The 24805-nt window shown below is 42.9% G+C and overlaps 2 protein-coding genes across 3 annotated transcripts; one reads left to right on the forward strand and one right to left on the reverse strand.

Annotated features, from left to right (window-relative positions):
- Positions 1–79: 79 nt before the first annotated feature.
- On the reverse strand, positions 80–3180 carry pdzd11 (PDZ domain containing 11). 2 transcript variants are annotated; one of them, XM_084469590.1, is made up of 6 exons: positions 3120–3180; positions 2695–2800; positions 2341–2481; positions 1938–2036; positions 1761–1821; positions 80–964 (listed from the first exon to the last, which is right to left on the reverse strand). In XM_084469590.1, the coding sequence occupies exons 2-6, from the start codon at positions 2785–2787 to the stop codon at positions 930–932; spliced, it is 429 nt and encodes a 142-aa protein (XP_084325716.1). In that variant the 5' UTR covers positions 2788–2800; positions 3120–3180; the 3' UTR covers positions 80–929. The 2 variants fall into 2 exon arrangements, with proteins under 2 accessions (XP_084325716.1, XP_084325717.1); XM_084469591.1 differs by lacking the exon at positions 3120–3180 and adding an exon at positions 2953–3054.
- Positions 3181–5077: 1897 nt separating this feature from the next.
- gdpd2 (glycerophosphodiester phosphodiesterase domain containing 2) lies at positions 5078–12339 on the forward strand (the record flags this gene model as incomplete). Its single annotated transcript, XM_084469125.1, has 14 exons — positions 5078–5182; positions 6230–6333; positions 6463–6556; positions 6860–6919; positions 7169–7267; positions 7479–7572; positions 7946–8091; positions 8440–8522; positions 8694–8850; positions 9283–9489; positions 9591–9739; positions 10695–10842; positions 11044–11131; positions 12263–12339. 14 exons carry the CDS (start codon positions 5078–5080, stop codon positions 12337–12339), a joined length of 1611 nt encoding a protein of 536 aa, XP_084325251.1.
- Positions 12340–24805: the final 12466 nt, after the last annotated feature.

The raw sequence follows: 24805 nt of genomic DNA on the forward strand, positions 1-24805 counted from the left end.
TCAGTAGGATTAGGCCCAGTAAACGCTTGTTAGTGAATGTGTCGAATCTATTCAAAAATAAACTTACTGTGCACCGAGATACAAATGTTAAGATACATGCGGCAAAATAATGCCTTTATTTACGATTTATTTTCATAATCATTTTACACCATTGTTAATGAAGTTATATACCATACCATGACAATATAAATACTATAATCAATTATATTACCCAGTCAAAAATATCTGTAAGAAAAGTGGTTTCTTGACATGTCTACATAGTCATACATATTTTTGCTCAATATTTAGTTTTTTCATACAGAAACAATGTATTTTTATTGCAAGTACTAATTGCAATAAAGCAAGTAGTAATTGTTTAACAGCTTGAGTCAGTCCAAATTGTACTTGTCCGAGCTGGTGAAATGATGTCAAGAATGGAACAAGAAAATTCTTATTTGAAAGGACACACACTTTCTTAGTTACTAGTTTGGTATCTGCTTCAAGATTATGAGTGGGGCAACCTAGAGTGGGTTGTGTGATTTAAAATTGTGTCAACTGGCATTGACTCCTACTACAAAGGTAACCTTTGTAGTGCTTTTCAAGCATCAGATATTCTTTGAAACAAGACCAAATTTGACCTTATAAAGGTTGATTTTCTTATTCAGAACAATGGTATGAAGGAACTGAGCATGAGTTTTAGTTTGCAAGAGCTTTAGATTAATATTTTAAATAAATGAAACAGTTGTAATCTATTCAACTATCTTTATCTATTTTCTAAAACCTGGGAGGTATCCTTCCAAAAGAGACTGATGAATGGTCATAAAGCAGAGAGTGAATGAAGGCAGCAGTGCACTGATCCAAGATTGATGACATGTTGTTGCGTCGGTCCGCCAACAGAGGGCATTAGATTTTGTTTTGGTCGGTTCTTCGTCCTGCTGTTCTGCTGCCACCTAGTGGACGGTCCTCTCCTTCTGTCTCTGATAATCTAACGGCAACAAAATGAAAGAAATTCACAAAAGCATTAGTGACCTTCAACCAGGGTCAAGAGGCCTTCTTGGTGTCTTAAGACACGTAGTGGGATCAGCGGAGGATGTTGCTCTCTTGTTTTATTTTCTGCTAAGTTATTTAATAAGCCATTGGCTTATTAAATAAGCCAATGGCTTATTAATATTTCATGTATTCATAGTTATTTAATAAGCTAATTAAATAACTCGTTGTTATTTATAATTGTGATTTTTTCTATTGTTCGCCTGATGGTTATGTGGTTACTGGTGGCTGTACAACACATTTACATCATCTATCTTTGGTTCTTTGGCTGAACAGAATAAATATACAGAATTAAAAAATGTTTAGCATGGAAGCTTGCTTGGTTGGTTTGTAACATTATACATAAATAAATCCATAATGTGTATTGATGGGAATCTGAGAATTATATTAACCAATCAAATCTGGTCCAGAATCCATTAAACAATGGTGTGATGCAGCAATTCCCCTACATTTTTCACTAATGTACAAAAATCACAAGTCAGTTTAACCTGTATAACCTGTCTATGTGTGTTACATTAACAACGGAGCTCCAATAAAGCAGTCTGCTTATTTAAAAAAGTTGAATGTACTTGATTTTTTTCTCTTTTTGGGTTATATCTTCATTGTTCAATTATATACTTTTTATGAGTCACTTTGGACAAAAGCTTTCACTAAATAAATGTGACTGTTGGTTGGAGGAAGGCTTTGACCCTGTGGGAGCTGGTTCTGACTCCTCAGGGATGTTTGATACTCACTGTAAGGAAAGAAGCGCACCCGCATCAAGATTTCCCGTGCGCTCTTCAGAATTTCTACGGCCTTTAGAGAGGACAACGAAACAACGGTCAACAGAAACACTACATGTTGTTTAACATGCTTGAGTGATCCTCACACACTATTAACATCCATATTATATGTATCTACTGTATATTCACCCTTGAGTGTTCAATGTCTTGAAAGTCAACCTCATTGACAGACAAGACCTGGTCTCCCTCTTGTAGTCCTGCTCTGTGAGCATCCGAGTCTGGGACCACCTGTCAAACAAATACACGCATGGAAGAATAAATGGTCCTCATTTGTATAGCGCTTTTATCCAAAGCGCTTTACAGTGTTGACTGACATTCACCCATTCATGCACACATTCACACACCCACGGCAGAGTCAACCACGCAGGGCGAGAGCCAGCTTGTCAGGAGCAGTTAGGGTGAGGGCGTCTCGCTCAGGGACACCACGACACGCCACGACCTCCTGAGCTAATGCCGAAGAACTGAGGTGTAGCACACAAAGACACCAGCAAGACACATGAAGAGACACTCAGGGGGCTCATACGATAGTCACCTTTGATATGAATATCCCTAGTTGGGAGGCCTTGCCGCCGCGGATGTTGAAGCCAAGCTGAGCACCTGGAGGCTTCTTTAATACAACAGTGCGTGGTAGGAACTGTGTGAGCTCATTGTTGTAGTCCGGGTGCTGGATCCTCTTTAGTAGACACACACATAATGTTTCTTGTCAATACCATGCTGTCTGAGGTGGGATACTTCACAATGTAAACAGAGACGAGCAATTTACGAGGACCATTCTGTCACTTGTATTATGTTGATTAATCAACATGTTTCCACACATAATCACGAGGTAGACACAACTGAACGTTGAACTGAACGTTAAATACATCGTATATCAGCCAATTCCAACCTCCTGTGGGGCGATCCATGCTGGTGGGCTCTCGTACGATGGGAGGAACACCACTGGGAGTTGGTAGTCATCATACGGAATCTTCTGGTCCATGTTTGTATGAAACCTTTAGGAAAACGTGCCGCGTTGACAAGATGTTCAGACAGTTTCACAGTGAACCTCAACTAACCTCAGCTACTCAACTGACAGCCCTCATATAATGTATTTCGAATGCAGTAACAATGCAAAACACCTGCAAGCTATCGAGATGTCCATTACCGTGGTTATCTGGCTTGCTACCTCAGACTGTTACCAAATCAAGATTGGAGTGATTCGCCCCGTTGTAAACTAGCATTCACGACGACGTCTACAGTGTACCGGCATATGGCATATTCAACAAAGAAGTATTTGCCAATATAACTAGTAAAGGACATAATAAATATTACCAGATTGGTTGCAGCTCGATAGCAAGTCGAGCTAAATTTCCTCGTTAAGCCACGCCTTGCGCATGCGTATTCCGCGTATTCAGAGTATCCAACCACATCGAAACCAATCAATTGATTTCTACAAAATAAAGTAAATTTGATTTTCAGTGTCACACGTAATTAAACGTAATGAATGTTTTTTCATTAGAATTAAAAATTAAAGTACAACTTAAATAAGGGACACACAACGTATTTTTTTTGCAAGGGTAATAAGCCTACAATACAAAATAGTTAGTAGGCCTATACATTGTGAGGTCAATATGGTTAGATTGTTCTATGGTCTACTCTAGCCTACATAGATGTGGCATGTATCCCCGATGAACGTATTTTGTCATATTATTGTATTTACAATAAGGAGCGGCATGGATTAAATGCTTTCTCCCATGCTTTGTCAACACCACTCCCACTTTACCAGCTCCGTGTTGACTCATTCAGCTCCCTCCTCGTGAAACCATTTAAATTCAGTCATTGCACCTTGCGAACCGTTTCGCAACAAGTACAAACGCGAAAGGGTAAAGTGATGGTTCCTTCAGTGCACGTTGAAAGTGTTAAAAGTTGATTCACCACTCTAAACAGGACTACTGTGCACCGAACCAATATTAAGGTAAGTCAACGTTTATTAATCTAACGTTTTAGATAGATAGATGGATGGCTGAATAAATAGATCAATAGATAAAGATATCGATTTTTATAATTGGTCAAATTATTACGTTTTAATTAATTTAAAGACTATGGCATGACATCTACAATTAAAGCCTTATAATCTGTCAGGTTAGGATATGTGGCAAGATCCCAAAAGAAATCAAGTCATGTAGTGAAACGTTTCCACTTAAGAACCGCAGCTGTTAAGAACCGAGTCAAAGTCCGACGGTAATAAAGTAAGAGCGAAACGTAACAAAATAACACACGCAGCGCATTCCAACGATTATTAAAAAAAAATAGGAACATAGTAGCCTAGTATAAATGATTTGGTAGCTGGTCTTTATAGCCAAAGGGAAAGTATGAATGGACAATACCAAATTTGAAATAAGAAATATATCAAACAAAAGTGGAGAGACATTTAATTCATGCAGTTAATGGACGTTGTTCATACATGTCCAGAGCATGTGTTAAAGTGTTCATGTGATGATTAATTCGATTAGTGTTGCTGGTGGAGAAGTCTCATGGCCTGGGGGGTACATCGGGCTTAGCGGGTTTAGATCTCGGAGGTTTGGCGAACACCTGTTAGATTGTAAATTAAGCAATTATTGTGTAACTGTTTGTGTAACATTGTGTAACATGTAACTGACAAAAAAAAAATTTTTTGCAACGATAAGCCAAAAATAATACTACTACAAAGGGAGGGTATTTTTTATTGAAAAGTTGACCCAGGCCTATGGTTACCACCGAGATTGTAATCGATTTGTTTGTGGCAAGTACAGATTGCAAACTAAAGCGACGATAAAATATAAGATGTCACATTAGCCTATTCATTTCCCACGCGGGCGACCAGCTCTAGTGTGGGGACGTGCCTGTCACCGAGTCGTGTCGTGAAGGCTTCAATAGTGTGACATCACTCCCAGGCCGGTCCTTTCAGTACCCCATGGTCTCTCGATCATTGTAAACACCACCCCCCCCCCCCCCCCCCACCACCACCACCACCACCACCCAACTCAATTCCCCTTCACCCCCCTTGTAAGGGCTTAAACATTCTCATGAAGAGGGCTATTGAGAAGAGCCCCAGCAATATTCACCCCCTTGCTTCAGAATGTCTTTCTTGGCCTACTTGTGCATATTCTCTTTTCACCGCTCTCCAGACATGGCAGGTTTTCCCTGGGTGAGGGAATAACCACCCCCCCCCCCCCCCACCACCACCACCACCTCCTCCTTACAAAGACACCCTGGGAAAGTGCTCCTATTGGGGGGAGCCATTGGAGGGAATGGCATCACACAAGAAGGTGGAGGAGGAGAGCGGTTGTGGCCGAGTGTGCCTCAGGGGCTTCTACAGCTGCAACTGCCGGCAGCCGGAGGACAGGAAGAGAAAGGTGTGTGTCAGTAACGCAGCGGTGAGCTAGGATTATTGGGCCCCGTGACAATATTTAATATGGGCCCCAGAGATATGGCGCACTGGAACATTTTTTATATATATATTTAAAGAACTTTTAAAGTTTTTGTCACTGTAGATCAAATGATGTTCACTTTGTTTTATTTGAATTGTTAAGGGAAAATGGCTGTGTTTCACAACCTTCTGATAAAAATATGATTTAAATTCCCCTATCCCTCTCAGGGCCCCCTGAATCGTCATCACCTTTCCACCCCATGCCACGCCGCTGTATACAGTAGAGATGTTTAGCTCGACCAGTACATTTTGTATAAATGTTAGAGCACTTGGCCATAGAATCTTTTCTGATGTTTATTTTGTAGGCCTGTTGTATAAGCATGTATAAACATCAGTTTCCTGTGTGTTCATATGGCGACAACCCTCATTTCGAATCTCTATAAACTTCACAAAATCCCTGTGATTTGGGATTAACATTCCTGGTGGACTCAATTGAGACGCATTGTCAAATGATTTTCCGCTTGAACAGCTTTATAAAACAGCAAGCCTCGGTGTCCATTGTGCTGCTAGTTGTTCTGTTTCCTGAGAGACTGTTATTCGGGTTATCGAGTGTCTTCGTGAAGCAGTTGGCGGGGGATGCAAAGTGTTGTCGTCAACGTTGACATTGCAGTCCTTGCTGGTCGGGCCTGTCGCAGCCTGTGAGAGGAAAAGATGTTCAGGACGGTTACACAGTACATTGTTCAACAGCATGAAGGGGTGATATTTTCAAAGATAATTCATGACTAGTGCTGGTCACAGAGACAGTTTCTGAAAAATGAAAAAAATGAAAAAAAAATTAATATTTGGGAACTGGTCCATAAAGGCATGTGCTAACAACTGCAACCGACATGCATTTCCACACAAACACAAACCCGCCCACACACCGGCATCGCCGCCACAGACATGAACACGTACGCAAACACAGTCATTGCAACAAAAGAAAAAAGGTAAACATGTATACAATTTTTCACCCAAAACCTGTTTTTCATTTCAGCATGAAGGATGCTGGATGTCATTTGTTTTCCTGGCCTGCCTGCTCACTATATGTTGGCTGTATTTTTGTGTGGTTACATTCAATGACAGAGAGGATGTTAATTGGTAGGTCATTTGTCACTCACTTACTCACATCAATAGTTAGATGGACACACTTGCATTCATCAACAAAATTAATTCCATTGACCCATCAGAGGGTGTAGCTAATGCTGGCTTGTACTCTTTTGTCACCAGGAAGGGCTTCAACATTCTGAAACAGTGGGTGAACTGGTTCATGGTGGTGATCATTATATCTGCTGTGTTGACTTGCTACTGCACCCTTCTGCTGGTAAATCAAACCTAATGAACCTAACGGAGAACATGGAGAGTGTATGTAGTTTATAAGAAATTATTACTGAAAGACCTGTATTAATGCAACAGTGATTACGATTGTTTAAAGACATGTATTCATTGAAGTGTATTTGTACCCAGCTATATATATAAAGCAGAAATCAAACACTTCTACAGTATCTTCCTGCAATAGCTGTACATTTAAACATACATGTAATTAATCATAGTATTAATTCCTTTTGTGGATTTAGGAAACAGTCTCAGGTGGATGTTTTATAATGTCTTACCTTATTGATTTCAGGTCTTTGCACTGTTCCAAATTGCCTTGAAAGAACCACTTGACTTGCACTGCGTACACAAGGTTTGTAAAACAACAAGACAAGGAGCATTTCCCTAATAGGGCATTTATCTGACGCTCTTCAGACACATGTTATGAAGGAGCAAGTACAGCTTACAGCTCATTGCACCCATTCAGGTTCAAATCCAGAGGATTCTGGCTTGGAGTTGTTAAACTAACCGTCCCACACTATTTATTTTGACTATTCTTCACGTACGTTCCCTGATGTGTTCATCCCTGTTACCACATTACATGTTTGTATTTCCTGCCTAGGTCTTTCTGTTTTTAGGTGTACTATTGGTCACCTTGGCTGTCGCTGCATTAACCCGTGAGTGGCCAGGGGCATGGCCTACGGTCGCGGTTTCACTCCAGGTACAGTCCATTTAAGGGTGACAATACAAGGGGGGGTGCACCACATGACCACACCTAGCCTTTTCACAGTGGTGCGGTGTATCATGTGTGTGGTGGGTTCTCTGTAGGCCACAGGCCCCTGCCTCAGTGTATCTCATGTGTGTGGTGGGTTCTCTGTAGGCCACAGGCCCCTGCCTCAGTGTATCTCATGTGTGTGGTGGGTTCTCTGTAGGCCACAGGCCCCTTCTTGCAGTTGGGTGCTGTGGTAGCACTGACTCTTCTCAGCTGGTTCGTCATCCAGAGCGTTCACAAAGCTCGGAGATTAGGTGAGTGGCATTGGTCCTTCATTAGTACTCACAATGACAAATAAATACTAACACTGACAAATACTCACACTGTCAAATACTCACAGTGACAAATACTCACAACGGCAACCACAGCTTATTAGTCCATAGTCCATTTATTAAGCATAAACACTAATATAAGTCAACATTTACAATAAGGAGTGAAATTGTAGCGTCATTAGAGTGTGGGTTTAACGATTCATGTTTACGTAGATTGCTTGTGGATTTTTAGGGGGTTGCATTTTTAACATTATTCATATTATAACAAAGTCTGAAGTACAAATGTCCCCTTTGCTCAGTGTCAGTTGGCTGATACACTGAGTACTTGTACTTGTCTGACCTGTTTTTCCTATAGGATCCAAGATCCTTCTGTCGCTGGTGTTTGCTATCATAGTCACAGCTGTGTACCTGAGTCCCCTACTCATCCAGCTCCATACCCCCTGCCTGTCTGACCAGATCCCTACCAAACCCAAGCTCATTGGCCACCGAGGGGCACCCATGGTGGGCTCTCTCTCTCCCTCTCTCTCTCTCTCTCTCTCTCTCTCTCTCTCTCTCTCTCTCTCTCTCTCTCTCTCTCTCTCTCTCTCTCTCTCTCTCTCTCTCTCTCTCTCTCTCTCTCTAGAAATTCTGCTCTACTAATTTGAGAAATAACAAACAAAGAGGAAAATAACAATTGGCTTGTTTAGATGCTAATGTGTTTCACCTGGCTCAGTTGTATACCGATACAGTATCTGCATGTTCTGAATACCTGCTCTGTGCTGCAGGTATTCAGAACTCAACACTGTTTTGGTGAACCAACTGGAAAGATGTGTCAATGTTCTCTGTGTCTGTCTGTCTGTCTGTGTTCAGCTGGCCCCTGAGAACACCATGATGTCGTTCGCGAGGAGTGTGGCATGCAACGTGACAGCCTTTGAAACAGACGTGCAGATCAGGTAGTGTGTGTGTGTGTGTGTGTGTGTGTGTGTGTGTGTGTGTGTGTGTGTGTGTGTGTGTGTGTGTGTGTGTGTGTGTGTGTGTGTGTGTGTGTGTGTGTGTGTGTGTTGGGGGGTTAACACAAGTTGACTGTGACATTTACTTGGTTTAACATTAACTTCCTCCCCCAGTGGAGATGGGGTTCCCTTCCTCATGCACGACCATGACGACTTCTTCCTGCGGACAACCGACGCGAAGCACAGGTTTGCTGGGCGGGACTTCAACAAAAGCGGCAAGCTGACATTGGAGGAGCTACAGACCCTGAATGCCGGTGACTGGTTCCTCAAGGTAATGGAGGCCCTCATCACTTTGATTGACATTTGGTTTACTCATAATAAGTGCCTCTGAATTTGTAATCATATTCAGGCAAGGGGGATGAAACACAAAGTGATCAAGACATTGATGTGCTTGTCAGTCAGTGAGGACTCTTCGAGTGGTGGGATCCATCATTTTGTGTGTTTGTGTGTGTGTGTGTGTGTATCTCAGATAATGACATTTTATTAAGGTATATAAATACGAGTATTCAATCTTTCTATACCTATACAAAACACGTTTAGAAAACACCATTTGACATTTCCTACTTTCGCCTTTAGTTGTATTTATCATCACTACTGTGTGCTTTCTTTTGAACACATAGATGACCCTTGCCTACTTCATTGTACAGAACGACCCCGTTATACATGGCACATTGGTCAATCAAACACTGTGACATGCTTCCAGACAGACCCTTTCTACACGGTGTCCCAGCTGTCAGCTGAGGAGAAGGAGGCGGCCACGAATCAGACCATTCCCTCCCTACGTCAGCTCCTTGACCTGGCTCGGGAGAAAAACATCGCTGTCCTGTTTGACCTCAAAAACGAGGAGGTAGCCAACGACACCAATGTCATCGTGGAAACAATCCTGAAATCTGGGATCGACCCCCACCTGGTCAGTGTCATTGTTATCCCCAGCAGTTGAGGTTTTGTTTTTTTACAGTGCATGTTTTGTTCATTTGAATTCAAGCATTTTATTTCTGTATTTTTTCATAGATCTTCTGGCTTCCACCCACACAAAGAAGCGACGTAATGAAGAACGCGCCGGGATTCATACAGTACTATAACAACATCTCTGATATGGATAAAGACGGAGGAAAGCACCTGAATTTGAAGTACAACAGCTTGAGCACAGCTGAACTCAGGTAAAAGACACCTCTTGTAGGCTACTATTAAGTGTATTAGGGCTAGTGGACCCTGCTTTATATTGGTGTATTAATAACATCTAGACAATGTGTGCATGTGTATTTTCTGAACGAAACTTGTGTGAGTCAACTCTTCAACTCGTCACTCGTCAACTCTGCATTGAAGCGGACTTGTAATTGATTTAATAATTGAGCTGAGCGTTTTTGTTTGATTGTAAGTTATAGCGCCCCCTGTCGTCACAACGGTGCTTTACTTTTTGAAAACCTTAAGTGCGTGCTTTCTATACGTGAGTCAACTCGTCAACTCTCAACTCGTCAACTCGTCACTCGTCAACTCTGCATTGAAGCAGACTTGTAATTGATTTAATAATTGGGCTGAGCTTGATTGTAAGTTATAGCGCCCCCTGTCGTCACAACGGTGCTTTACTTTTTGAAAACCTCAAGTGTGTGCTTTCTATACGTGTTCAGTCAAGTCAGCATTTGTTTCCCCAAAACCTTCAAGGCACAGAAAAAAACTTTTCAGGCAGACATTTTGGGTCCTTGAGGCAAAAAGATTCAGAATTTCAAATAAGGCCCAGACACCAAGTTTCAGATTTTTCTATAAAACGGGGCAGGGGACATGGCCGTTTAAGTTTGACTGCAAGTTATAGCGGACTTAATATAGTCATTTCACAATGAACTCTGTAGAGACATCACAAGTGCTAGTGTAGAGTGTAAAATGGCTTGTAATGGCTTGTAATGGCTTATCAAAATCATACCTGGTGGTAAAATAATAAGAATGCATGCAATGATTAATGAGAGTGGAATGTTTATTATCCATGTCGAAAGCATATGCTGTTTCTTAAGTTACCTTTAAACCGATGACAATACATTTTTAACAATACTATGCAATGTAGATTATATGTGTGTGTGTGTGTGTGTGTGAGGAAAAATAAACTGAGCGTGTGTCTCCCAGGGATCTAGGTCAGAGGAACATAAGTGTGAACCTGTGGGTGGTGAATGAGAGCTGGCTCTTCTCTCTGCTGTGGTGCACCGGGATCCGCTCCGTCACCACCAACTCCTGCCACCGCTTCCAAGAAATGACCCGGCCGGACTGGACTCTGGTGAGCTCTGCTACCTCTGAGGACTGCCGTCTGCATCTGTTAGGTGTTTAATAGTGGAAGAACATATGGATAAAACATAGAAATACACCTGCGTTTGTTCATGCACAAACACACTTGCATGCCTGTCTTTTAAACTACTGCTGTACATCTGTAGATCAATCTACCATAAGAGTAATAAATGTAAATGTTTCCTTATTCTAGGGACCCACACAGTATACCGCAATATGGATTACAGTGGACCTGCTGTCGTTGCTGATAATGTCTGGACTCATCTACAGAGGTATGCTGGGTGAGAGTTGTATGAGCTGTGTACTACATTGTGTAATCTGATATATGAGGAAAATAAGTTATCCACCTTGCTTACATAATATGGTCGAGCTGTCATAGATCCTTGAATAGAGATGAGTCTGGTTATTGTAATCAAAACCCGATGAGATTGCCAAAAGCCTAATCGAAACTGTAAATCAGCAGAAAAAATGTTCTTATCGACATGTTATTATCTGCTCTAGATAAGGGGTCAGGAACTAGCTGTGGCCCACGTGCCAAAGCTGGCCCATCAGTGCTATTATTATTAATCACTAATTGAGGTCCTAGTTCCAGGCAATGATGCCCACTAATCCATTGTTGGTCCCACTTCCTATGTGTCGAGTGATTGCACCACGGAGCAGGCAGTGTGTGAGCAGTGCCTTTCGATGACAGCGAGTGGGCGTGGCCAGTATGAGTAGGGAAAAGTGAGGATAGGGATTAGTGAGCGCTCAGACTTTCGACAGGCTGACACGGTACATACCTACATACTTTTATCAACTGACCTGCCCAAACCCTGACTTCTGTCAATGTAAAGCGCTTTGGGTCAACTCCTGTTGTATTTAAATGTACTATATAAATAAAAGTGACTTGACTTGATACCAGACGCCAAAGAGTCAGTCAAAAAGATCGGGTCATTCATTTTCGCTCATCGCTATTGCTGAGTCGCTCGTTCCTGCCCCTAGAACATTTTGTATTTAATAATTAGGAGACACAAAAATAAATATGCGCACTGTACATAATTGGGTAAGACTTTGTTACAGTAGCTTTCAGTTTGAAAACGGTTATCTTTTTCCAACTAAATGCCCAGCTCACTGGCTCATCCTTCACAAACGAGCAATCGCAGTTAACGAGTTACTAGTTAGACTAGTTAGACTAGTTAGACTACTTAGTCCTAGAAGCACTGTTCGAGCCGCTGATCATATCTTTCAACTTGACTGGTGCCATTGATTTAGTGCCCTGAAAAAAACAGCTTTGCCAATCACTAATATCAATGTTGGCTTACACTGCGTTTTTATCTATCCTACATATACAGGCATTTCAAAAATATGTGTGTTGAGACCGAAACCAAATGTTGTGCTGTGTGTGTGAATAACAACTGATCTTCTGCCAGCAGCACAAAAGAAGAAGAAGAACAGGGTAACGGCCTCCAACCAACAAGAACTATCGCCCTTCTTGCACAATCCAAAGTAGTCTCACAAGCGAAAGAGAATACGTTTGTCCCCTCCTTGGTCCTGGAGCAAGCAGAATGGCTTTTGGTTTCGAATTATACTTTACCACTGTCAATGTAACTTAAAGATCCCATGACATGCCACCAGGTGTGGTGTGATTAGCCGTTACAAGCCGTTTTAAAAATCGGCCCCTTATGACATCACAGCTGGGCGTGTCCACCTAGATGTGTGACATGTACATGTCATCAGACCTTTAAATAAATTAAGTTTGAAGCAATAAAGGCTGGGCCCATTGCACTCAAGATATTCATTATTGACATGAAACGGCCCCTTTTAATTCACTGTGTTGTTATCTTTACTATTTTCTCTTCTTAAAGCTACACTGGAATGTGTCTGATTTGTTCATCACATAAGTTCATGTGCTTTTACTTCTGGGGTTGTCTGGTTGTCTGTTTTTGGGGGTTTCTACTAAATGTTTTAAAAGTCTATAACATAATTATATTGACTTGTATAAATCTTCATTACCTTTATACAGTTTTATGTGACCTTATTTTTTTGTAAGAGTTTTGTGAAGAGAGATAAAGAGATTTTATACACTTTTTAAATCATGTAAATTTAATATAAATTGAGAACATAAAATGTCCAGTGCCTTTTTCAACTTTTGTTTCATTATATAGGAGTGCTCACTTTATGACCACAAGGTGGCAGACATTCTCAGTCAGAAAAAAAGGTTGCTTGCTGACGTGCCAAGTTTTTTTTAATGCCACATTCAATTAACGAAGCCAGTCTACCATATATTACTATATTTGATAATAACTACATATATGTTAATCGATAATAATCACTAAAACGAATGAAAGAGGCATCTAGTCTGTTGATGATTCCCAAGGGTGGTCCAAACTGCGTTTGAGAGGGGCGGGGACGCAGTGTGGACTGAGCCTTTTGACCAAACTTTGGGAAAGTGGAGAATATTGTGTACCCGTTAACCGTATCTTGTATAGGGGTTGTGGAGGGACACAGATGCGGACCGCCGGAGCACTGCTTTAACAACGGTGGGGCTGTCTATAACGAAAAGCATCAAGTTTATGTTTAAAAGAGAGCTAGGGGCATTTTGCTGCCAATCTGTGTATTAAGTTTGTTCTTTTTTTTTTTTTTTTACAAACCACATGACATTTATCTGAAGTTTAATCAGGTTGTGAGGCAAAGACGTCTACACTTCGTTTCACGGGATGGTTCATAAATATGGTAAGTCGCTGTAAACAGGTTCAACTTGAATCTCATTTGGATTCATCTGACTTTCTAACTTGTTAGGTCGCACCGTTAACAGTCGTTTGCATCTTGTTACAAACTTGTAGAATATGCTGCTAACTTTTAAGTCCCAAGGGAGAACAGGAAGTGTACTTTCTTCCTGACTTTAGGTATCAGCAACTTTCCCCAGCCTTGTGCTTGATAGTACGCTAGGGACAGTTCCGTTATTCCCGTTAGTCCGGTTATTTCTTGTAGGCTACCCAGCTCGATAAAAACATGTATCGACTTAGGCCTACTATTATGCCATGCAGAAACACATTATTTTTGAATTGTTTAATGATGAATGGTATTTCAAATGTTTCGCTGTTCTCTTGAAACGTAGCAATGTGTCGTTATGTGACAGACACCGAGCGGGCAGTGGACCTGCTGCGGCAGTACCAGGCCAACCTGACCAGTCCACAGGAGCAGGCGCTGAACGCCAGCGTGGGGAAAGTTTCTGCCATCTTTGGAAGCCAGCTGTTCCACGCACTTCTTGGTAGGGAACACACACACACACACACACACACACACACACACACACACACACACACACACACACACACACACACACACACACACACACACACACACACACACACACACACACACACACACTCTCTCTCTCTCTCTCTCTCTCTCTCTCTCTCTCTCTCTTACTATGTGTAGAAACATGTATTTAAAAGTACTGTACACTGTACATATTATCAAATTATTATATCTATAGAATCAATGGTTATAACTCTGGTATATATATATTTTTTTTTCAAATAACACAAAATAATAATAATGTATAATTTGGATAATCTTAGTTTAGTTTAGCTTGGGTTTATTTTGTTTGTTGTTGTCCAGATATTGTTCATATATGTTCACTATTACCCTGGACAAGTTGCATGACGGTTGGAGGTAACTACTCTGTTGCTGTTTCTGACTGCTATCGCAGCCTCCCTAAAGTGTCTGGCTGCTTGATTTGGACTCTCAACAAAATAGACTGGTGCCCGGTGAAATCCTTTCCTCAATACTCAAGTTGCCAGCTGCATTTCGAGGGTTTTTCAACCTCATTCACACATTGTTACCCATCCGGAATATTCTCACTTCAAACCAGAGCACCTCATCCTGAACACTCCAGAGATTGGATCCAAGGTCCAAATCGGAATTCCAAACATTCCAGAGCGGAATGTTCCACCGATGCTGAGCTTTGAGGAAGGAGAGGGGCTAAAACAAACCCCCCTCACCAGAGAGAGACATTCAGGTCTCATCCTCCAACTCTTGGCTGTACACCACGATATCACCTGCATTGAGTGCTGACTGGGTACTCCCAGTCACACACGCTTAGGGCGCACTCACACTAGACCATCTGTACCGTGCCTGAGTACGTTTGCCCCCTCAAGTCTAGATCGTTTGGCCAGTGTGAGCACACCACCATCCCTTCTCGAGTACAGTTAAATCCCGTGGCCTCGGTACACTTCGGAGAGGTGTGCTCAGGCCACGGTACAGATGCTAATAAGCCGACACGCAGCACCCACGCGCAGATACGCAACCTACATGTACAAGAGGCAACCGTACTCAGGCCCAGTTGAGATTACCTAGTGTGAGCACAGGCCTTTGAACTGGGCTCCAGGTAACAGGCCACGGCCGTAGGGTCAAGTGAGGATGAGGACCCCCCCCCCTGTCCTATTGATCTCCGCGTGGCTCCGATCAAGAAACAGCAGCAGAGGGAGGACTTGGTGGAATGAGGCTCAGCTGAAACGTGACCCATTCTGTTATTGTTGTTGTTAGCTCTTCCTTTTCATAATCTGCCATTTTGTGCTGACATTGTTCCCGCTGTAGATTTAGTCTGCGGCAAGGTCTACAGTAACAGGAATCACAAGCCTTGTGCAACGTTTTCTCTATGCGTGACTCACAACGTGGAGCTTGGATACACACGGATGTCGGTTGTACTTATGACATGGGTTAAATGAAGTGGACTACTGGTCAGTTGGGTGATTGTATTGGTTCAGACCATGTGCTTGCGGAAACATGTATACCTACCTAAGAACTATAACGATACCCCTTACATAGCTAAGACTTTGCTCTTCACAGACAGTTGCAGTACAGTTTGTAGGTGAACTTCATCCAGTTGGCAGTCTTCCACTCCGGGCAGTGTGGGAAGTGTTTGTTGGTGTGTAGGAGGTAGGGGTTGGCTGTGTGTGTGTGTGTGTGTGTGTGTGTGTGTGTGTGTGTGTGTGTGTGTGTGTGTGTGTGTGTGTGCGGGTGTGGGTGTGGGGGCGCGCAGGGTGGGAGAGGGGGACTGATTCGTTGGATGTCTGCATGGTTGCACAGTCACGAACAAAGGCTGCCTCAACTGTGAACTCTTCATTTCAAGCCCGCATCGCCACCACCACCTAGCCTCCAAACATGCAGCAAATTATATTGGGTTTGTGCACATGGCGGTGGGGCTCGTTTGTGTGTGCCAGACAGACACACACACACACGCACATGCACACACACACACACACACACACACACACACACACACACACACACACACACACACAGCAACACACACGCACGCCATTCAGTCACAGGGTAGCCTAAATACCAGCAGATAATTTAATTTACAGGATGACAAAAGAGGGTTGAACTGTTTGCCCCGATGTGGAACTCTTTTAATTGCGACCTAGTTCTTTTCTGCGGTTGAATGTGGTTGTTATTGTTCTTGTGAGTGGATGGTTGCTAAGTTGCTCATCGCCATGTCAACGAATCGGGGGAAACGTTGCCTTTCTGTTCAGTTTGATTCATGCAGACGGTCACCGAGTTGACGCAACATCATGTGAATAGGTGATCACTGTGAATAGAGTTTTACACACAAACACACACACACACACACACACACACACACACACACATAAATAAACTTGTAATTAGTATTTGTCTGTTTCAAGTTCAACTTAAACAAATCAAACCAAATCAGTTGTACAAAGGATCGACTGTACAGCTGACCTCCGAACCCACATTCTTTTAGAGCCATTCCTGGCCGGATAGAGAGGGAATGTGTGTTTAGGTCCTATGGTTAGGAATTCATGTGGTATCTGAGGTTTGGAATTATTTTTGGAAACTGAGATGGGGGAGAAAAATAACTAGTATTGCATGATGAAGGTCCTTTCAAAACACACACACACACACACACACACACACACACACACACACACACACACACAAACCCCTAAATAATTAAGCCTACAAGCATCCACAATGTCTGCAGCATTGTAGTTGCAAATTGGATGAGCAGCACATTATAAGCTGCAACATTCTCTACATTTTTCCAGAAACATTAGAAAATGCAGTACTACACTTCCTACCTCAAACGTAACAGATGTGATCCAAAGGTGACGTAGTTGTCGTAAGTAAACTTATACTTGCATGGCTAGTCATAGCTTTGCTATTATAACAGTAATCGTCACATTCGTTTTTTTACGCGTGTAGTGTGTGTGTGTGTTTGTGTGCTTGTCGTGCTCTTGTCTACCTGTGTGTCTCTTTCTATGCGGGTTGTCTCCGTGTGTGGCGATGCACGTGCACGCGGGCGGTGGCAGTGTGAATATGCATGAGCGTGTTAGATGAGCTTGTGTAATGGAGCTTGCTCTTTACTCAGCTGGGCACCAGAGTCCTCTTCCCACACACACCGGGCTCTCCTCCTCCACTCTCAGACGTAGCAGTGAGTCACATGGACCGTTCATACACTCCTGTTAGCGCGTCCTGCTCGGGGATACGACGACTCCTACCGCGTGCGCACACACACACACTCACTCACTCACTCACTCACTCACTCACTCACTCACTCACATACAGACATACACGCTCACACACAGACACACACAGACACACACACACAGACACAAACGCTCACACACACACACACACACACACACACACACACCCACCATGCTCCAAATATACTCACGTATGCATGCAGGCGTGCACACACATGTAGTACACTCAGCAACGCAAACTCAAACACACACATACATGCACTCATACTGGCTTCCACACTTCACATACGCACACATAAATAGGCTGAGGGCTATCCCAAGAGGACATAGAACGAACAGTCCTCCTGTGAACAGAGAGAGCTACATCATATCACAGAACTGTTGGTGTGTCAACGTTTTTATCAGCTTCTGGGCAGAGGGTTGTCCTCGTTATCGGCCCGTCCGGTCCTCCGTGCTCTTGTCGTGACGTTAAAACTTTGAGTTAGTGGTTTTGCGCTTGAGGGAAAACAGACTCGGCCAGTCAATGTTGACATGTGTGGGTCAGTCGGTGGAGCCGGTCGTGACGTAACCAGGAACGCTGGCCCGCCAGATTGTCACCCACCACCACAAGTCCTGCTGCTCATTAGCTGATGCGAACAACACGACCGCTTTAATGGCTTGACCCCATCCCACTCCACTCACCCCCTCCCCAGAGGTGACGGGAGAGAGGTGGTGGACGAAGTCGCTGAAGTCTGCACCATCGTAACGAAAACCAACTTGATTAAAGAATCTGGGAGACTGAGCTGAAGTCAATATAATATACGGGCACCTGGGGGGAGGGGGGGGTAGGGTGGGAGGGGGACGGTTAGATAGAAGACCTTTAGTAGAGTGGGCTACCTGCGTTCAGTCGCCGATTGGAGACAGAATGATATACACATGCTTGGCTCCACCTGCACCCTGGTTACATCACCGGTGAGCAATGCAGACCTGATCTGAAGCAATGATCTCCAACTACCGTTGTTTCCCAGTGCTCTGGCCCACCACATTTTCTGTGCACGAGCACGGTGGAGTGGAATATGTCGCAGAATATTTTAAGAAAATCGGTTTATTACGTTTTATTTTGAATAAAATGACACGACTCATTTGACTAATAATTACATTTCTGGCATGGAGCATTTACGTGGAAGCTCACAGTACATTTAGGAGATTTCACATTAAAATGTATCCCTGTAATGTGGGAATATTTAATTAGAATATATATTAGAGTATTCAAACACCATGATACTATGTGTGTGTCCTACAGAAGGTAAGAGTAAAGAAACAACATGTTTATATTTGTGGGGGTAGCTTATCAGAGGTCAATCTAAGTACATATTCTGCAGGAGAATTGTTTACACTGGCTTGTTGAAGAAGACAAGGAGCATATGTGAAAAAGAAAAGATACAACTTTGTAAAAATAAGCAATGCGCTGCCCCCCACCAGTGGTCCTCCCAAGCCACCAATCATGTTTGAGGTATCCCTAGAGCAGGGCATCGGGGGCATTCACCACCATATGCGGAAGCCACATATTCAGAATGATGATCTTCATTCCTTCGCTTTGTACTCCCTAAGGCCAGATGAGTAGCAAGCGCGAAGCCCCCTCACAATAATAAAACTGATGTTTTGTGTTTTTAGATATTCAGCAGTGTTACGAGGTAACCTTGCAGTTGAACACGCAACAGAACGGGAAGGAAGATGGCTCCGAGGAAGTGTGGGAGGTAACACACACACACACACACACACACACACACTCAAAAGGGAATAAGTGTTTTTCAAACGCTACTACAGTCTCACACGCGCACATACACACATACATTCAAACAAACACACACACACACACACACACGACACATCACTCATTTGGATGCTTTGGCTTGCTGTACGAGGAGGAGATCCTCTTCCTGTCCCACTCACCTGGGTGTAGAGCGACGTCTCTGAACGCACCAGCCACCAGCTCACCTTCAGCTCTCACTGGACAAAGGAGAAAACAATACAATCCGATGGATAGGCGGGGGTGTAACCGGCATGGGAACAAAACAATAGGGAAAGCAGACAGAACTGCATGAGTCACAGGCACTTGTTAGACTAACGCACGCTGCAGTGGGCACACCCGATGGAACCTTTGACCCCTCTACTGATGGCCATGTGTTTACGCTTCCATCGTCCCGTGGAATATTTATAAAGAAAGATTTGAACGAATGACGTTGTCCATTATTACGGAGCTGTAATATTTATAGCTGTTTTTTTCTCAATAGCAATCTTCAATTGGCAGGTTGAGAAAGTGTTGTTTTCTGTTGGATTTTGGTTGAACTGGCTAAGATACGATAAGATAATATTTAGTTGATTAAATCCTAGGGAATGTTGTTATCACAGGTGATGTATAGGACAGCACTGTAGGAAATGTAAGTTTAGGAGACAAGGATAAGATTGTTATCAGCTCTATGAAGCTCTGCTGTTACGGGGTTGATTGTCTCATAAGTAGTTGTAATTGAAGGCCGTAGAACTGCGTCATGCACTTCTTTGGCATGTTCTAGAAGCGAAAGCGACCCCTGCCTTGATATTACTTGGATGATTTAACTTTGCTGCACGACCTTTCTTTGGCTTAGCCAAAATGTTAATGAAATTGATCCTTGGCAGATTTCTATAACCCATTAGGTAAATGCTCTTTGGCCTGTCTTTTTGTCAGCATGGAATTAGAAAATCACTACTTTAGTTTTTTAAATACACTGTGTCTGTGTGTGTGTGTGTGTGTGTGTGTGTGTGTGTGTCCTTTGTGTTTGTTTGTATACTTGTTTGTGTATAAAATAAGTATACAAACAAGTACACAAACCAACGCAAAAGATGGCATTAGATAAGCACTACCTTTTAAATACACTTTGTGTGTGTGTGTGTGTGGTATGTGCACTCTCTCTCTCTCTCTCTCTCTCTCTCTCTCTCTCTCTCTCTCTCTCTATATATATATATATATATATATATATATATATACATATACCTATATCCTTAATAAACTTGGAGTACCTTAATAACATCTCCCACAACACAATCACCTAATGGCATGTCTTTTCTGAACTCCATGTGCTAAGTCGAAAACAGCAGTGTGTCCCAGGTGAACCCGGGTAAATACACCACACATGTCACTTACTAGATTGAACGGAGCAGAGTACTTCATGCAGAGGTCTGAGCTTTCCCGGTCCTGGCAGGACGCCTCTTGTGATGACGGCGTGCTCACCAGCGATGAGACCAAGACAGTTGTGGGTTATTTCTAGATTCTGTGTCTAATAGCCATTACCATAAACCCCTCCCTAAAAGACTCGGCTAACTGTCTTGCAACACTCACACAAGGGTTGGTCTTGAACTAGTGGGAGGTGTTTACAGGATTAGGCCAATGAGTCATCTCTGGAGGCACTGGTTTAGCCAATCAACGTGGGCCCTGAGTTCTGGCATTCAGATGAACAACACAGATTGTTCCGCAGTCTGGATGGGCCCCACATCTCTTACAGTGAGCCCCAACCGAATGCTGGAGACATTGCTGTGATGCGCCTTTTCTCCGACCCTTCCTGTGTTCTGTACCTGTGAACCGCAGCAGCATGGATGAGCCTGTAGGCAGCTCCTAGACTGGGGGCACCCCCCCAGCCCGTTCTGTCGGCGATTTGAATTTGCCCTGCAGAAGGGTCTGGAGAAGAGCAATACATTTCTTTCTGCTTCCGATACGTTTTTGCGGGAGCCAATCACCAAGCTGGCTTCTCCCCCTGGCGCACCTGGCGCAGTATTGATTGATTGATTGATTGACTTTATTAATCCCCAAGAGGAAATTCATTTGCCACCAGCCACCACACACACACAACAACATACATCAACAGGACAGTACTGAGATGAAGACAGGGCACAGTACAACACACACTACAACAGCAAATAAAATAGGTTTGCACCATACATAGGCACTGGAAGAACACAACAATCACAGCAATATCACCAGCATGAATTACAACAACCAACATCATAGGTCATAAAAAATAAACAAGGGCATAAGTCACAACAACAGCTTAAGTCACAACATATCAACAGCTCTTATTAAAAAGCCTGATTGCTGTGGGAACAAAGGACCTCCTAAATCTCTCAGTGGAGCATCTGGGTAGGAGGAGCCTTTGGCTCCTACCTTATTAAAGATGTTGTACAAGGGGTGGTCATCCCTTGACAACACACTCCTCATCTTCCTCATTACCCTCTTATCCAATATTTCCTCCACAGAATTTGGGCATGAACCAATGATGGAGCCTGCTTTCCTTATCACCTTGTTGAACCTGTTCCTGTCCTCAACTGTTATGCTGCCGCCCCAACACACAACAGCATAAAAAAGGACACTTTCCAGTATCCCATGATAAAAAATGTTTAAAATAGGCCTACCCATATCAAATGCCCTCAGTCAAGAAAAAACAGTCTAGACTGGGCCTTCTTGAAGGTAACTCTGCAGTTCTCCTTCCAGTCTAGTTTTATTATCTAAGTGAACACCAAGGTATTTATATGAAGTTACTACCTCTACTGGCTGACCTCTAATAAGAACAGGGGCTACCTCCATTTTTTTCCTTTTAAAATCAAATATTAACTCCTTAGTTTTGTCTATATTTAGAATGAGATGGGCATCATCACACCAACTGACAAAGCTATCCACCTCATTCTGATATGCTGCATGGTCATTGTTGGTAATATAGCCTACTAATGCAGAGTCATCAGAAAACTTCTGTAAGTGACAAGAGGCACTACTATGTCTGCAGTCAGAAGTATAAAGTGTAAATAAAAAGGGAGCTAGAACTGTACCCTGTGGTGCTCCTATGTTGGTGGTGATTATCTCAGACTTGGTGTCATGAACCCTTACATATTGAGGTCTGCTTGTGAGGTAGTCTGTGATCCATGCAACAGTAGATGTATGAAGATTAAAACCAAGAAGCTTTTTAGCTAAAATGTTTGGCTGTAGAGTATTAAAAGCACTCGAAAAATCTAAAAACATTATTCTAACAGATGCAGCAGTCAGCTCTAGATGACTGTGCACTCTGTGCAACAAGTAAAGTAGTGCAGCATCTGTACCTACACCCCCCCTATACGCAAACTGAAGTGGGTCCTGAAAGGCACTGACCTGTGCCCTTAGGTGTCCCAGCACAGTCCTCTCAAACCATTTCATCACATGTGATGTTAAGGCAATAGGTCTGAGGTCTTTTAATGCCTTAGCATTAGGTTTTTTTGGCACTGGCACAATACAAGATGTTTTCCAGATTGCTGGGATTTTGGACACAGACAGAGACAAGGTATACAAATAATGAAGCACCCCACACAGCTGATCAGCACATACTTTGAGAACACGTGGCATGACCCCATTTGGGCCAGGGGCCTTATTTACCTTAAGCCTCCTAAGCTGAGAGCATACCTCCTCAACAGTGATAGCTATTGGGGGGCAGGGGAAATGACCACTCCCATCTTCCTCTAAGGACATTATGGACTGTGTAGGTGAGTGAACTATTGGCTGGTTTAACACAATGACGACAGGGAAGCGACGGCGTGCAGCCAATTGCGTACAGAGTCAGTTGAACTAGGCCCGTTGATCACGCCTCTTGTGCTGAAGAAAATGACAGCAGCCTCCCCAGACCAACGTTCAATCGTAGATTGAGGGAGCCAGGCAATAGCCAGGCTAGGCAGCTCCCCTATTCAGAGCTTCTCAGGCCAAATGGATGGGAAGTTTCCTAGATACATATTGGGTTAAGAGAGAAGGAACAGGGAAAAGGGGAGAGTGGGGGGGGGGGGGGGTGCAGAGAGAGAATGAAATTGGTCAGAAGATTATAGAAGAGATAAAACAGTGATGGGAAACTGCTGGTTGACGGAATGCCTGGAAATGAATAGTATAGATGTAGCATGTGTTTTAAATGGGGTGCTTTAGCCTGGCTAGGGTATGTTTGACATTGCATAGTGTGTGTGTGTGTGTGTGTGTGTGTGTGTGTATTATTATGCCCTCACAGAGACCAACACGGGGGGGGCTGAATGTGCAAACACGCACACAGACACACACACACACACACACACACACACACACACACTGATCCGATTGGCCTCAATGTCAGAGGCTGGAATGTTTAAATCCTATTGTATTCATTTGTCTGTTTTGTCTGTAGTGTACATAGGTGTGGCTATCCTGTGTACCTTGGCCTGCATGCTTCCGTGTATTGGTGTGAGTGCTTGTGTGTGTTGATATAAACACCAAAGACCTGTGCCTTGGTCCACACCTTTTTTTCATTCTGGAGCGAAAACGTGTGGTAGAAGCTGCAGCATTTGCAGGGGAAGTGAAATAAACCAACAACAATTCATTTAAATCAGGGGGAATTTAGTGAGAAAGTTTATCCATTCAGTCAGTGTGATGGCCTTTCTAAAACGCTGCCCCCTGCTGTCCATTAAGGGGCTCAACCGCCGAAATATATTCAACAACACCCAGGTAGGATTAGCTGTTTGATGGATGTTGCTAGACTTGCCAAAACTTTATAATTAGGATTTAATGTTTTAAGCACTTATATTTATGCAAGTTTGTTTCTGTCACTTTGTATTGCCAGAACAAAAAATCATTCTTATTTATAATTCACACTGTCATGTTACTAAACCCCCCCCAAACAACTGTCCAGCCATGTTTATCTTGTTGTTGCCACAACAAAACCAGTCCCTATTGCTAAGTTGTGGAGACGAGGGCAGAATCCTGCTTAAATCAGATCAGGATTAATATTTAATTCCCAAAATACATATATTCAGTATATTCAATATTGTTCGTCCCATGCAGTAGATTGCTGCTTTAATTCATACAAATGAAAAAGCAGCAGATAATATGCAGTAACATGCATCCATTCTCCTAAATATCTGTCTTTGCAATGTCTATATCCTTCATGTCACAGGGTGGTGGATGTTACCCAAAATATGATTTAATTAATGCTTGATTATTTGAGGTTATTAATACTCAGGATTTATAAAGGATCTCTTAATAAACTGGACCATCAACAAGAGCACTATGTTAGGCTCATTCTCTGCTCAGTGGACGAAGCCATGGTTGAGCTAGAGTCAGAAAGGAGGATGTCACAGGTGCAGTCCAACTGTTTGTCTCTGTTTGCTCAGCGCATATCTCAAAGAGCTTGTTTTCATGATGTCACTTCCTGCCATGTCACGACACTGGCCCACCACATTTGGTCAGATTGAAATACCTCTGAGTCTGTATACAGCTGTTGTGTGATTGTGTGTTTACACTTTTCCTTTTTTTATAATTTCTAAGGATAAACTTCTTCAGAAAAACGTCTATAGCACTCTGATCCATTCTAAAGATTCCCTAGCCCAGATTCAGTGACATCCTACTAATACTACCTACCTAATACTGCTCTCTATAGCTGTGTTCGAAAGCGTCCCCTATTCACTCAC

Source organism: Micromesistius poutassou (assembly GCF_964030765.1).
Source record: "Micromesistius poutassou genome assembly, chromosome: 6".
Classification (NCBI taxonomy): domain Eukaryota; kingdom Metazoa; phylum Chordata; class Actinopteri; order Gadiformes; family Gadidae; genus Micromesistius; species Micromesistius poutassou.

What these genes read in the sequence shown, in the direction of transcription:
- pdzd11 (XM_084469590.1), bottom strand. Translation starts at nt 2,787, where the DNA reads ATGGACCAGAAGATTCCGTATGATGACTACCAACTCCCAGTGGTGTTC. An exon ending in TAGGGATATTCATATCAAAG is followed by an intron (nt 2,037 to 2,340) that starts GTGACTATCGTA and finishes TTTGTTTGACAG; the next exon opens with GTGGTCCCAGACTCGGATGC. An exon ending in AAGACATTGAACACTCAAGG is followed by an intron (nt 1,822 to 1,937) that starts GTGAATATACAG and finishes TCCTCTCTAAAG; the next exon opens with GCCGTAGAAATTCTGAAGAG.